The 15,251-nt window shown below is 42.2% G+C and overlaps 1 protein-coding gene across 1 annotated transcript in view; it reads left to right on the forward strand.

Moving 5' to 3' along the window:
- vwa1.S (von Willebrand factor A domain containing 1 S homeolog) overlaps window positions 1–15,251 on the forward strand; it is a 57,184-nt gene that overhangs the window by 32,401 nt on the left and 9,532 nt on the right. Inside the window, exons 2-3 of the mRNA XM_018227892.2 lie at window positions 9,254–9,817; window positions 13,466–13,744. Of these exons, the coding sequence (XP_018083381.1) occupies window positions 9,254–9,817; window positions 13,466–13,744 (843 nt within the window). The remainder of the gene's footprint in view (window positions 1–9,253; window positions 9,818–13,465; window positions 13,745–15,251) is intronic.

Raw genomic sequence — 15,251 nt, forward strand, 5'->3', positions numbered from 1 at the left:
GTAGCATTTATCAAAGAAATTTGTGGACAATTTTCAATCGCCTCTTTTATGAACAAGCCCCAGAATTAGGAACTGCAGAGAAATTAGCACTGTCTGCAGCATGCTATAAATTGGGGGGCCTTATTTATCAAAATCTGAATTTTTCTGAATATTTAAATTAAAAAATGTCAGGCTAAACTAGAATTCATGATTGGACCTTATTTATTTAAAAAAAAAACACACAATTTAATCAGATCAGGGACATACTCAATAAAATCGAGTGGAAATTCAATTTCCGAATCGGTCGATTTTTTCTGGCTTTTTCCCAAAACGCCCCGAATTTTTCAGATTTTTGCCTGAAAAAGTACAGACCACAGAAACTTCTGAAATGCCATCTGTACCTGTACCAGACATGTCATCCCTTAAAGTTCATATATATATACTATTTTCACTATTAAACTTGCAGGATGTGTACTTTTATACATATTTTTTAAATTATATGCACTTTGGGGTCAACTTAATGTCATAGGCTTTTACCACACATACAATGCAGGCAGTGTGTTACCCTTGCATGTCAGCTATGAAAATTTGTATCCACTACAATCAATTTGTGGGACACGATTTGTGGCATTCATATTTAGACATTTGAAGAGAAGGGTCATATGACGTTCCTTTGGTCAGTAGGTAGCAGAGCAACATTTCACTTTGATTTTAGATGGAGCACTGACCCACACTGTGAGTAATAATGATGAGTAATACAGAAGTACTCAGATAGTGATAGTAACTTAATATGGCCACACATAGGGGCAAATTTACTTACCTTCAAGTTGCGCCAGCGTTTGCTTTCGCCAGGGCACCGCTAATTCACTAAAATCCGAAGTTGCGCTCAGGGAGGCGAAAGGTAGCGAAGTTGCACTAGCATTAATTCGTCAAGCAAAGCAAAGTTACGCTAGCGATGCCTAATTTGCATACGGCGCCAAGTTAAAGTACAATGGACGTATTTGTAGCAGCAAATACATTACACTACACAAGCCTGGGAAAGCTTCATAACATAAAATAGAGTTGTTATTTTGTCCTATACATGTGCCCACTGTATAGTTTATGTGCCATATGTTAGGAAATGTAGGGGGGAAGGAGGGTACCCCAAAAAAAATTACGATCTTTTTCAGCCCATCACCCTTAAAAAAGTAAAAGACGCCAGAGTTTATTGGGACTTTGAACCAAGCCCTATCTACTCTATTGCACTTCGCCTGGTCTGAGGTAGCCAAAGCAAGTCTGGCGCAAGAGGTAACATTCAGTAAAATGCGCAAGTTAGTGAATTATCGTAGTTACGTCCCTTCGCCATATTGCAACTTCGCCTGGCGTAAGGGTGCGAAGTAGTGCTAGAGTAGGTCCACTTCGCTAGCGAATTTACGCCAGCACCCGTTAGTAAATCAGCAAAGTAACTAAATGACATCACGCTGGCGAATTTTCACTAGTTCTAAATCGATACATTTAGTTGATACATTTCTTAACTTTGTCCCTGCTGAGCAGAATCCCTGAGTGTGAAGAAAACTTACCCAGGTGGGGTTCGGCAGGGACGCCCGCCTTCTGCCCCTTCTGCGCTGGTCTCTTAGGGCGTGTGCGGCGCGCCTCCTTGTAATTTAAAGGCATGGGCGCACTGGCGTGATTATGCCAGCGCGCAATGGCGCGAAATTCAAATGGTATTCAAAGGTACATTTTCTTACACACTGTCCGTGATAGGATCTTGTTCCTGGTGCCTTCTGAGCCTTGTGCTATTGTTCCTGATCCCTGCTCTGATTCTGATTCCTTGTTGTGACCCTGCCTGGCTTTTTGACGATCCTGTTTTCTGTAACCTGACCCTGGCTTGACATTCGACTCCGATTCCTGCTTAATACTTCTATTTGACTACCTGGTTTGACTCCTGCCTGCCTGATTATATTTGCTCTCAGCCTGCCCCGACCCGGCCTGATCTGACTAGGATTCTTCTATACGCCTTGAACTGTGACCTTCTGCCCAAACACTCTAGTTTACAGTTGTGCCCCCCTGCTTGTCTAGAACCCCTCGCCTTGTACCCCTCGTTTTAAGACCTGGTGGCATCTGAGTAGCTGAGGGCTCTTCCCGAAGCCAAAGGCAGCTGCTACAGGCAGAAGCACGAGCCGAGACCAGGGTGCCTGGCATCGGTTCTAGATTTAGAGTGCCAACCGTTACACTGAGTTTCATTAAAGGCAGCTGTTAGAATTGATACAATAGTTGCCAATATTCAGCAGATACTGCTGAGAAATGTATCAACTAATTGTATTAACTAAATGTAGCAAATTGTAACAGTTCAGATGCTCCTGGATCACTGAGCTGCCAGACTGAAACACCAGAGACATGAACATTAATCTTTAAACTTATATTTTGGGAGAACAGTAAAAAATAAAAGATGGAAAGCAATTGGAAAAAAAGTATTTCTTTATGGTGAACAATCTAAACAAACTGAAACAACTAAATTGAAAAAGTGTTTGAAAGGTTAACAACCCTTTTTAAACGGAAGAAGTAATCTTGGATGAGTAGCTACAAGTAAAAAATGTGTTATGGGCTAGGGATGTCGCGGACTGTTCGCCCGCGAACTAGTTCGCGCGAACATCGGGTGTTCGCGTCCGCCGGATGTTCGCGAACATCGCGCGACGTTCGCCAATTTGGGTTCGCCATAGATGGCGCTTATTTTTGACCTCTCACCCCAGACCAGCAGATACATGGCAGCCAATCAGGAAGCTCTCCCTCCTGGACCACCCCCACACCCCCTGTACCACTCCCCTTCCATATATAAACTGAAGCCCTGCAGCGTTTTTTCATTCTGCCTGTGTGTGCTTGGAAGAGCTAGTGTAGGGAGAGAGCTGTTAGTGATTTGAGGGACAGTTGATAGTAACTTTGCTGGCTAGTAATCTACTTGATACTGCTCTGTATTGTAGGGACAGAACTCTGCAGGGATTTGAGGGACATTTTAGGTTAGGTAGCTTTGCTGGCTAGTAATCTACCTTCTACTGCAGTGCTCTGTATGTAGCTGCTGTGGGCACTGCTGCTGATCTCTCATCTGCTGACTGCTGCCTGTAACCCAATAGTCCTTGTAAGGACTGCTTTTATTTTCTTTTTTGTTTTTTTACTTTGCTAGTTGCTACTATAAGAGCCCAGTGCTATTAGTCTAGCTGTGTTGGGGTGGGGAGTGGGACTGGTGTGCTGCTCCTAGTAGTTCAGCACCAACCAGAGTAATTTTTTTTTTTTAAATATTTATATATTTTTTTTTATTTTACTTATCTCACTGTTCTTTAACGTGTCCAGTGCTGTTTGCTGTTCTTCATAGTAGTGCACCAATAGTAGTGCACTTGCAGGCATTATTTGCCCAGTGTGTTCTTCAAACAACTGCCACTTAGCTGTGTGAGCTTGTTCACATTCTGTCTTAATATCAATAATAATACCGTCTCCAGAAACACCACCTGAGTGACGTTTTTCAAGCAGCAATAATATATTCCGTATCCACTGCTGTAGTGTATACGTTGACCTTGCAGGCATTGCTTGCCCAGTGTGTTCTTCATTTTTCAAACAACGGCCACCTAGCTGTGTGAGCTTGTTCACATTCTGTCTTAATATCAATAATAATACCGTTATTGGCAGAAGAAGATGAAGGAGATGAGGACGTTACACCAGATATAATTCTGGCAGACAACACAACAGAGATGGACATAATGAGTGATGAGGAGGTCCCCGCTGCTGCTTCCTTCTGTGAGCTGTTAGAAGAAATTGATGCATCTGAGGAGAATGATGATGAGGAGATTGATGTTTTGTGGGTGCCCAGTAGAAGAGAGCAAGAGGAGGATAGTTCAGATGGAGAGACGGAGAGTCAGAGAGGCAGGAGGAGAATAAGACTTAGAAGAAGCAGGGAGGACAGCTCGCAGGGAACAGTAGGGCAACAACATGTATCGCCACCTGTGGTCAGCCGGCCAACGCACCCGCCATTGCCGCCAACTTCTACTGTTACCGCCAGATTGCCAGCTTCAAATAGGTCAGCAGTGTGGGATTTTTTTAATGTGTGTGCCTCTGACAAAAGCGTTGTAATTTGCAATGAGTGCAGTCAGAAACTGAGTCTTGGGAAGCCCAACACCCACATAGGTACAACTTCTATGCGAAGGCACATGAACGGCAAGCACAAAGCACTATGGGAGCAACACCTCAAAGGCAGCAGACAAACTAAAAGCCACCCTCCTTCTGGTCCAGCATCTTACTGCTCTACCTCTGCTGTCCTTGACCCGTCTGAACCACCCTCCACTCCGCCTTCCACCTTGACCACCAGTTCCCAGTCATCTGCCCCAGCCAAGTTTCTGTGAGGGCCATGTTTGAGCGTAAGAAGCTAATGTCTGCGAGTCACCCCCTTGCCCGGCGTCTGACAGCTGGCTTGTCTGCACTCTTAGCCCGCCAGCTTTTACCATACCAGCTGGTGGACTCTGAGGCCTTCCGCAAATTTGTAGCAATTGGGACACCGCAGTGGAAGGTACCCAGCCGCAATTTTTTCTCCAAGAAGGGAATACCACACCTGTACCACCATGTGCAGAGCCAAGTCACCGCATCTCTGTCACTTAGTGTTGGGGCAAAGATCCATATGACTAATGACGCATGGTCCTCCAAGCATGGTCAGGGCAGGTATGTCACCTACACTGCCCACTGGTGAACTTGCTTATGGCTGGGAAGCAGGGAATGCGTGGCTCAACAACAACAGTGGAGTTGGTGTCACCGCCACGGATTGCACGCGGTTCTGCCACCACCTCTACTCCTCCTTCGCTCTCTACCTCGTCTTCTTCCTCTGCTTCCTCCTCCTCTGCTGCTGGGTCCTCCTCCTCCACACCTGTGCACCCCCAGCTCCCCTAGGCTATTCGACGTGCCAGGTACGCCGTTGTCATGCTGTCTTGGGGATGACGTGCCTGGAAAGCAGAAACCATACCGGATCTGTACTCCTGTCATCTCTGCAGTCACAGACCGATCGGTGGCTGACCCCACACCAACTGAAGATCGGAAAAGTGGTGTGTGACAACGGAAGCAATCTGTTGGCAGCACTGAGACTGGGCAATTTAACACATGTGCCCTGCATGGCACATGTTCTGAATTTAATAGTCCAACATTTTATCTCGAAGTACCCAGGATTCCAGGACATTCTCAGGCAGTCCAGGAAGGTGTCGGCCCATTTCAGACGTTCCTAAACAGCCATGGCACGCCTTGCTGACATTCAGCAGCGGTACAACATGCCAGTCAGGCGTTTAATTTGCGACAGCCAGACTCGCTGGAATTCAACGCTCCTCATGTTTGAACGTCTGCTGCAACAACAAAGAGCCGTCAATGAATACCTGTTTGAACTGGGTGGTAGGACTGGATCTGCAGAGCTGGGGATTTTTTTCCCACGTTACTGGGTGCTTATGCGCGATGCCTGCAGGCTCATGCGCCCTTTTGAAGAGGTTACAAACATGGTCAGTCGCACCGAAGGCACCATCAGCGACCTAATACCCTTTGCTTTCTTCCTGGAGTGTGCCGTGCGACGAGTGACAGATGAGGCTGTAGACCAGCGTGACGAGGAGCAGGAAGCGCACGATTTCTGGTCGGAATCACCAGAACGAGCCCAGGCACCTGCTGCAACACAGGGAGAGGTGTCAGAAGTGGAGTCAGAGGAGGAAGGTGGCTTTGTGGAGGAGGAGGACCAACAGGAGCAGGCTTCCCAGGGGGCTTGTGGTGACCGTTTGGGGACCCCTGGTCTTGTACGTGGCTGGGGGGAGGAGACCGTGGATGATGTAGTCCTTGATAACGAGGAAGCGGAGATGGATACCTCTGCATCCAACCTTGTGAGAATGGGGTCTTTCATGCTGTCATGCCTGTTGAAGGACCCCCGTATCAAGAGGCTTAAGGAGAAGGACCTGTACTGGGTCGCAACGCTACTAGACCCTCGGTACAAGCATAAAGTGGCAGAAATGTTACCAACGTACCACAAGTCTGAAAGGATGCTGCATTTACAAACCAGCCTGCAAAACATGTTGTACAATGCTTTTAAGGGTGATGTCACTTCAGGAACTCATCAACATTCCAGGGGCAGAGGTGCCAGTAATCCTGCCATGAGCGCACCTGCAAGGACAAAGCACTTTGGCCACTCTGTAACGTCAGACATGCAAATGTTTTTCAGTCCAAGGCAGCGCCAGAACCCTTCGGGATCCACCCTCAAAGAACGCCTCGACCGGCAGGTAGCGGACTACCTGGCATTAACTGCAGATATCGACACTCTGAGGAGCGATGAACCCCTGGACTACTGGGTGCGCAGGCTTGATCTGTGGCCAGAGCTGTCACAATTTGCCATGAACCTCTTGTCTTGCCCCACCTCAAGTGTCCTCTCAGAAAGGACCTTCAGTGCAGCAGGAGGGATTGTAACTGAGAAGAGAACTCGCCTAGGTCACAAAAGTGTGGATTACCTGACCTTTATTAAAATGAACGAGGCATGGATCTCGGAGGGTTACTGCACGCCGGAAGACTTGTTCTGACTCCCCATGCAGCTGTCCTTCTCTGCACGCCGCATGACTCCACACACAGCTGTCCTTTAGCGTCCTCCTCCCTCCGCCACCATTACAAACTAGGGTGCAAACCCTACTGGTTTGGTTTCATTTGAATCAAAACTTTTTGGACAGGTAAATCCTGAGTTTTTCTGGCCTCTGTGCTTCAGTGGCTGCGACAAAAAAAATGACTATTTTTAGCATTTATATGGCATATTTTTTCTGGCCTCTGTGCTTCAGTGGCTGCGACCAAAAAAAATTCATATTTTCAGCATTTATATGGCATATTTTTTCTGGCCTCTGTGCTTCAGTGGCTGCGACAAAAAAAATGACTATTTTTAGCATTTATATGGCATATTTTTTCTGGCCTATGTGCTTCAGTGGCTGCGACCAAAAAAAATTGATATTTTCAGCATTTATATGGCATATTTTTTCTGGCCTCTGTGCTTCAGTGGCTGCGACAAAAAAAATGACTATTTTTAGCATTTATATGGCATATTTTTTCTGGCCTCTGTGCTTCAGTGGCTGCGACCAAAAAAAATTCATATTTTCAGCATTTATATGGCATATTTTTTCTGGCCTCTGTGCTTCATTGGCTGCGACAAAAAAAAAAGACTATTTTTAGCATTTATATGGCATATTTTTTCTGGCCTCTGTGCTTCAGTGGCTGCGACCAAAAAAAATTCATATTTTCAGCATTTATATGGCATATTTTTTCTGGCCTCTGTGCTTCAGTGGCTGTGACAAAATTTTTTTATATTTTTAGCATTCATATGGCATATTTTTTCTGGCCTCTGTGCTTCAGTGGCTGCGACAAAAAAAAAATCATATTTTCAGCATTTATATGGCATATTTTTTCTGGCCTCTGTGCTTCAGTGGCTGCGACAAAAAAAAATTATATTTTTAGCATTCATAAAATATGGCATATTTTTTCTGGCCTCTGTGCTTCAGTGGCTGCGACAAAATTTTTTTATATTTTTAGCATTCATATGGCATATTTTTTCTGGCCTCTGTGCTTCAGTGGCTGCGACAAAAAAAACATAATTTTTCAGGAAAGTACACATGCCTAATTTTTCAGGGTTCTGCAACAGTGGCAAAATCGCATCTTTTATGGTCACCGCAGGTGATCAATAAAGTAGACCAAAACTGGGCCCACACTGCAGAATCAGTGTTTTTTGGTTCACTTCACTGTACATTGAATTACCTCTGCCTGACCGTGCACGTGCGCACAAGCACGGTGACTGCTAAACACACCACTACAGAAATATTGCCACCAACAGGACGAACATCCTGGAGGTGACAAGCAACTAGTAATTAAAAACTATTATTTGCTCACTTGACGGTATCATTCATGAAAGCTCTTTGCGTTTTTTTGCGTTGCAGTAAGCGCCGCGTTTTGTCTTTGCGTGTGAACAGGCTGTAACCTTTACACGACTTGATTGGCATGTAGACGCTGGACGTTTTAAAGCAGTTTATTACACAAGTTTAGAAATGTAGTGTGATTTCTGCCCTTTACAGCACAAAATGCAGCGCTGTGTCAACAATGTATTTTTTTGATACATTTTTGCCCTTGATCCCCCTCTGGCATGCCACTGTCCAGGTCGTTGCACCCTTTAAACAACTTTAAAATCATTTTTCTGGCCAGAAATGACTTTTCTAGCTTTTAAAATTCGCCTTCCCATTGAAGTCTATGGGGTTCGCGACGTTCGCGAACCGTTCGCATTTTTGACGCAAGTTCGCGAATATGTTCGCAAACATTTTTTCCGACGTTCGCTACATCCCTATTATGGGCACAACAAATATTAGGATAGATTTTGCAATAGTTTATGGCTAGAAAGCCACAAAGTGATGCATTTTTATGCCATTGGGGTGAACCACAACAAAACTGGAAATTATGGGCATTAAAAGAGCATAATATCCTACATGGTGTATTGCTTCAAAATCTAAATTTAATTTGGGACAATTTTAATCCTTAGTCCAAAACAGATGTTGCAGCCTACTCCGACGGTCAAGGATCGCTCAGTTCAGCTTAAGTTCAAAAAATATATTCGCCTTTATTGTTACGTTTGATAAAAAATAAAACACAGTATCCAAGGTCTAACGTGTTTCATAACAACGTACTTCCTCAGAGACCTCAGCAAGTACATTGTTACGAAACGTGTTAGACCTTGGATACTGTGTTTTATTTTTTCTCAAATGTAACAATAAAGGCGAATATATTTTTTGAACTTGAGCTGAACTGAGCGATTCTTGACTGTCGGAGTGCACTGCAACACCTGTTTTGGACTTTGTGATTTGACTGCCTCCCTTAGGGACAGACTCAGGGCAGCAGCATCCAGCTCAAACTACATATCGGGTAAGCCAACAAATCTTTAATTCCGTCAGTGAATGATTTATAAGCAGGCCAATGTGAGGGTGAATTAATTTTGGAACATTTGTGCAGGGCTCGGGGCTACTGTATATGCACCCGGGCCACGGATTAAACAGTGAGACCCAAAGGTTGAGTTAATAATAATTATCAGTGGGAGCCTGGTACATAAAGAAAATAGAAACCCGCAAAAGAGTGCTGGATATTTATGTGTATAAACAATTTTAATCCTTCCCTTGTATGTACATTATCGTTAAATGTGCATAAATCCCTAGCAATGTTATATTACTGGTCTATTGGTTTTGCAGTTAATGCAATTTTCTTTTTTTTTTCTACATTTTAGACCACGCCGGCTTTGTTCCTGACTCAGAAGGTGACCTTATCTTCCTCTTAGACAGTTCAGGAAGTGTTTCATATTATGAGTTTGCCAAGGTCAGAGAGTTTATTGGTAACCTCCTGCGACCATTCAACTTTGGCCCAAAAGATGTGCAAGCCAGCATTGTGCATATCAGCACCAAACCTGTTCTGGAATTCCCCTTCAATCAATATGCTTCTAGCCAAGAGATCCAAAGAGCCATACAGAATATCAAGCAGCAAATGGGAGACACGAATACAGGCAAAGCTCTTTCTTACATAAAGGAGAACCTCTTTGAAGAGAGGAGCGGGTCTAGGGCAGAGGTTCCAAAGGTCATGGTGTGGGTTACAGATGGCTTGTCCACTGATGACATTTCTCAACCCATGCAGCTCTTGAAGGATATGGGTGTTACAGTATTTATTGTAAGCACCGGCAGAGGGAACTATTTGGAGCTGTCAGCAGCAGCCAGCAAACCATCTGACACTCATCTTCACTTTGTAGATGTTGACGACCTTCATATAATTACCAAGGAGCTTCGAGACTCTATCATTGGTATGTTGGTAGCTTCTCCACCTGGCAGCAGCCCTATTTATATCAAGCATGGATATGTAGAACTGTTCAGTATAATCTGAGTGCACAACTTCACTGCTGCTTTCTGCTTTAGTTAGGTTTTCCACCTTCTTCCATTTAGGAGTTGTAAAGCCGTATAGCCCTTGTTTAAGGTCCGGATCACTGTGCTGTGAAACAAATATCTCTACACAGAACAGGTCAAAGCAGTCAAAGCCATTCTGATGAACTGACACAGAAATTGAATTGGATAAATGTGACCATCTGGCAAAACGTCCTTGACTGTCTGGAAAAAAAAGTTTTGTTAATTGGGGAAAAATATTTTACTGCATGGGTTTCTTCAGAACTCCACAGGTTGATATTGTATAAATCAGCCCCTGTTTGTAGGCCTACTTCTATATTCATGGGTGTAGGATACTACAAATAATTCCATAGAGTGGTCATTACCGTATGTATATGGAGAGACCATATAGTCCAATGATTCTCCACCATATGAGTTCATAGAGGGATGTTGGGAGTTTGGATGAAACCTGTCCATATTCTAATGCTTTGCAGGGTTTTCCAGAGCCACAGTTTGTGTACATATCTTTTGGCAAGTTAATTATAGTTTGAATGCGCTTTGGGTTCTAGGTATGACTCAATGATGTAAGATTACATTTTATATTTAGGATTCAGTGACTCAGTAAAACAAGCTTCTCCTTGCTAGATATAGCTTCTGTTTTATAGTACTAACTGATAAGCACATAGCTGTGACATAGCAAACATAAATCTACTTCTGAGTGACTGAGATGTGATATGCCCCAGCCTGAATCTGAAATTCCTGCTCTAATGACCCATTACATTACACCATTAGGGAATAGCTGTGGGAACCAGCTCTCTGTTGGGTCTGAATAAGGGTCCTTTGCTCTAAACACCAGCATTCTGGGCAGGCATGATACTGAATTCCTGTAACAAGACTCAAATTAGCAGGTCTTGTGGCATTGGCATCAAAGCTTTTTATCTTCTCTGCTGGCACAGGGACATTTCCATGAATTCTACTACAAATAAAGACATTGGTTGTATATTCAGAGAGTTTCTAGTGCCAAGGAATGCAATTGGTCAGGCTGTCTGCCATCTCTTATGACAAGATGTCCTAATCATGTCTGGAATCTGTCTGATGACTTACTAGAATAAAGAGACAGAGATTTCACAAGAGAAAGAGTAAAGAAACGAGAAAAAAAGGAGGGAGGAGGTTGAGCAAGTCAGAAAGGGCATACCTCCCAACATTTTGGAAATAGAAAGAGTGACAAAAAGACCACGCCCATTTTTGTGGCCACACCCTATAATTACCATGTCCATTTTACAAAATTTAGCAGGTTATGAAAGTTTGAACCCATTTCTATGGTTTTTAGGTGTTATTACAGTTTTGCTAATGAAGGTGAATTACTGATAGACTCAGTTTTCCCCAAGAGACCTGCTTATCTTCAGGGTCGGAACTAGGGGTAGGCAGAGTAGGCACGTGCCTAGGGCGCAAAGCTGGGGGGGCACCAGGCAAATACCTTCTCTGTCGCCTACCCCAAGTCCAGTTCCCTTCTCTGCCCGACTCTCTGTACTTTCTATTGCTTTTTTATCGATTCTGTGCATGCGCGTGAATACCAATTCAAGCATGTGTACGCAAATCCGCGCATGCACACGCGCCGCGACTGGCCGGCTTGCCTAGGGCGCCTGCCCAGCGTGGCCTGGCTCTGCTTATCTTAAATAGTTGATGAAATTAGGGATGCACCGAATCCACTATTTTGGATTTGGTCGAACCCCCGAATCCTTCTCGAAAGATTCGGCCGATTACCGAACCAAATCCTAATTTGCATATGTAAATTAGGGGTGGAAGGGGAAAACATTTTTTACTTCCTTGTTTTGTGACAAAAAGTCACACAATTTCCCTCCCCGCCCCCAATTTGCATATTTAATGGGGCATAAGTTAATTGGGAGCACAAGCCTACTGACCATTTTGTTGTCTGAGGGTTTTTATTTTGCTTTCATTTGTTAAAGCATAATTTCTTAACATTAAAATAACAGCACCACCTGTTAAAACCCCGTATATCAGCCCTAAATCAGTCTGCAGTTTTACTTTGAATTCATTGTATTTTGTAATTTTTTGCTTCCTCAGCTGACAGTTTTAAAATTCTGTTGTTATCCAATGACCCCCTGTGATTAGGCAGTGGTTTGACCCATTGCATCTCTTGTCTTTTTGATCTTGCCATGTATTCCAGTAAACATATTGCACAGCATACATTAAGGGGCAGATTTATCAAGGGTCGAAGTACAAAAAACTTCGAAATTCGACCATCGATTTGAAAAACTTCGAATTCGCATATCGAATTCGAAGTTTTTTCACTGAATTTGGCAATCGTACTATCGAATAAAAATCGTTCGATAGAATGATTAAATCGTTCGAATCTAACGATTTTAGCGTACGATCGAAGGATTTATATGCGATGTGTGAAGACTTTAAAAAAGTTTGTAGAAGGTCCCAATAGGCTAACATAGCAATTCGGCAAGTTTAATTTGGTGAAGTATTGAAGTCAAAGTTTTTTTTAAAGAGACAGTACTTCGATTATCGAAAGGTCGAATATTCGAACGATTTTTACTTTGAATCAAAGTCGAAGTAAATTCAAAGTAGTATCCTATTCAATGGTCGAAGTATCCAAAAAAATACTTTGAATTTCGTATTGTTTTACTTCGAAAATTCCCTCGAATTCACTTAGACCCTTGATAAATCTGCCCCTAAAAGTCAGAATCCCAGAAAGGTAAAGTCAAGGCACTGGCACAATGGTATATTTGTTGCATTGCCATAAGTTCTATGTTACCTGGTACTTAAAGAATCATGGAACTCATTGGAAGAGACAGAGCCTAAATAGAACGGTTAGTAATACAAAATAATCAAGGGAAACTTAATAATCTGCTTGTTGCCAGGAAAAGTTCATGTTCAGGAGAGGAGAAAAAAATGGGTAGACTAGAGGCAAATCATCTATTTTCAGAAAAATCAGCTTTACAGAAGAAAGATGAAGTTACATAAACAATGTAAAAATCAATGAAAATGTAAATATCAGTGAAGACAAGACACAAGCAGATATCAAAAGAGAAATGGAAGAAGCTAGGAAAACAAAACATTAAACAGAACAACAATTAATATGCATAGATGAAAAGGTTCTAAACTAAAATAAGTAGAATTAAAAAAACACAAATTAAATAAGCAATATTTTATGTAAATGTTCTTTGTTCGATATATAGGTCTCATCATCTGTAATAAAACTGCTGCTCGATAAGTAGGACCAGATGAATTTCAAACAAAAATGCACTGCTGCCATCTAGTGGGCACAAATGTTATTTGCACAGATGCAATGTTGAGGTCGATCTTACTGTTATTATTATTCCTAAAGGGAAAATACAAGCATAAATACTTGTAGTAGCCACATCAGATTATTTTCTATTCTTTATTGAGGTGTGTGTGTATGTCACTCTTTCTATTTGATCAACAAGCCTAAAAAAAGGCTGCATCACCCTTTATAAGGATTACAGTTACAAAGCAGTGTATATTTCTCTAGTTAACAATCAGTGCTATGTGTTTTATTTGGTATCTTTCTCCCTTCACAGAATTGATACGAGCAAGGCGACTGCATGCTCAGGATATAACAACCACAAGCTTTAGGCTAACGTGGCCAAGGCTCTTGTCCAGAGAGACTGGCTATTACCTGTTGGAGCATAAACTTGTGTCTAACCCAGAGAGGAAGTTAAGCCAAACCTTGTCTGGAGATCAGACTGGTATTACTCTTCATAACTTAACCCCAGATACTGCCTATCAGGTGACACTGCTCCCTGAATCTAATGTTCAATATATCCAACCTCAGACCATCCAGGTCTCCACTTTGCCAGGTAAGTCTAACATTTATTATCAATTAATCACTCGATACTATTCTTTGTTTCATTGTTTAATATTTAACTTTTTTGCATATATATTTACGTATACTATATATATATTTATGTATACTATATATATATATCTATATATATATATATATATATATATATATATATATATATATATATATATATATCTCCTAATCATTTATTTGTCATAATGGCTCAAAATCCATAGTTTATTATAAGTGAAAATGATTGTTGCTTTTAACTTGCATGGGAAAAAAACGTGATCCTTCAGCACCCAAGAGCAACTGTAGTGTGAAGTGGGGCCATGTACAATGTCTCATTCTGAGGCTAATTAATATAGGTAGGAACAAAATAATGGGGTGAGGATTGCATTGGGTGGACAGGAGGGTTTGTAATAAAGTTAGTGTTACAAATAGAGAGAGGGGTAATGCTGAGGTTGATAGTGGTAGATAGATAGAGCGATTGGAACTAACTGGGGACTTGCATGGATATTTTGTGGTAATAAAAAAAGGGGGTCCTGTATCATATACTGTAATGCATTTTGACTATTGCCCTTTAGTTACATTATGCTGTGGTCATTTGCAAATGGAAAACGAAGTGCTATTTCCTTAACACTGCCGCTATTCGCTTTGCTTCCCAACTCACGGTAGCACTATTCAAATTCAACGATACCTTTGTATTAACAAATAAATTCCCTTTAAACGGCAGCATTGGAATGGTACAATCTGTGGATCCCTAGCTGCTCAATGTGGAATCTGCCAGTCATGGATACATTCGAAAGATAACATATGCCTTTTATATGTTACTGTTTATAAATAGGGTGCCTTGCGCATGTATAAATTGGGAATAGTATACCCCTGTTGTAAATGAAAAGGTTATTATTAGTCACAGATGAGTTTCATAACCATATAAAAGCATGAGGCCAAAGGTCTATAATACATAAGTAGTGACTGGCAAATCTGTCCCAAAAAAATTGCGAAACGGTGAAAAATTTGCCAAAGCCATTGAAGTCACAATAATTTTGATGCGATCGACAATTTTTACACGTGCAACTATTTTGTCCAACTGCATTAAAGTTAATGGACGTCTGAATAATTTTGACGCGCAACAATTTTTTGGCACAGCAAATTTTCTACCGGTTAATTTTTGCAGTTTGTGCGAATACATGCGCAGAAAGCCAAATGTGGAAATTTGCCGTGAATTCATGCCTGACGAATAAATTCGTCCATCGATATACATAAGTTCCAATGAGTCATGTGATAGAAATTGCTTCACTAAGCACCATTTATAAGGGTATATTCAAGATATTCATGGCTCTTGCATATTATATAGACAGACAGACAGACTGACAGATAGATACTCAATTCACAGTTGGCTTGCTGGGGGTGTAGTTCACAGCAGAAGGGTGGCTGATAGTTTGGCATCCTTTGTACAGGGGCTCATTTATCAACACTGGGCAAATTTGCCCATGGGCAGTAACCCATGGCAACCA

Source organism: Xenopus laevis, chromosome 7S (assembly GCF_017654675.1).
Source record: "Xenopus laevis strain J_2021 chromosome 7S, Xenopus_laevis_v10.1, whole genome shotgun sequence".
Taxonomy (NCBI): domain Eukaryota; kingdom Metazoa; phylum Chordata; class Amphibia; order Anura; family Pipidae; genus Xenopus; species Xenopus laevis.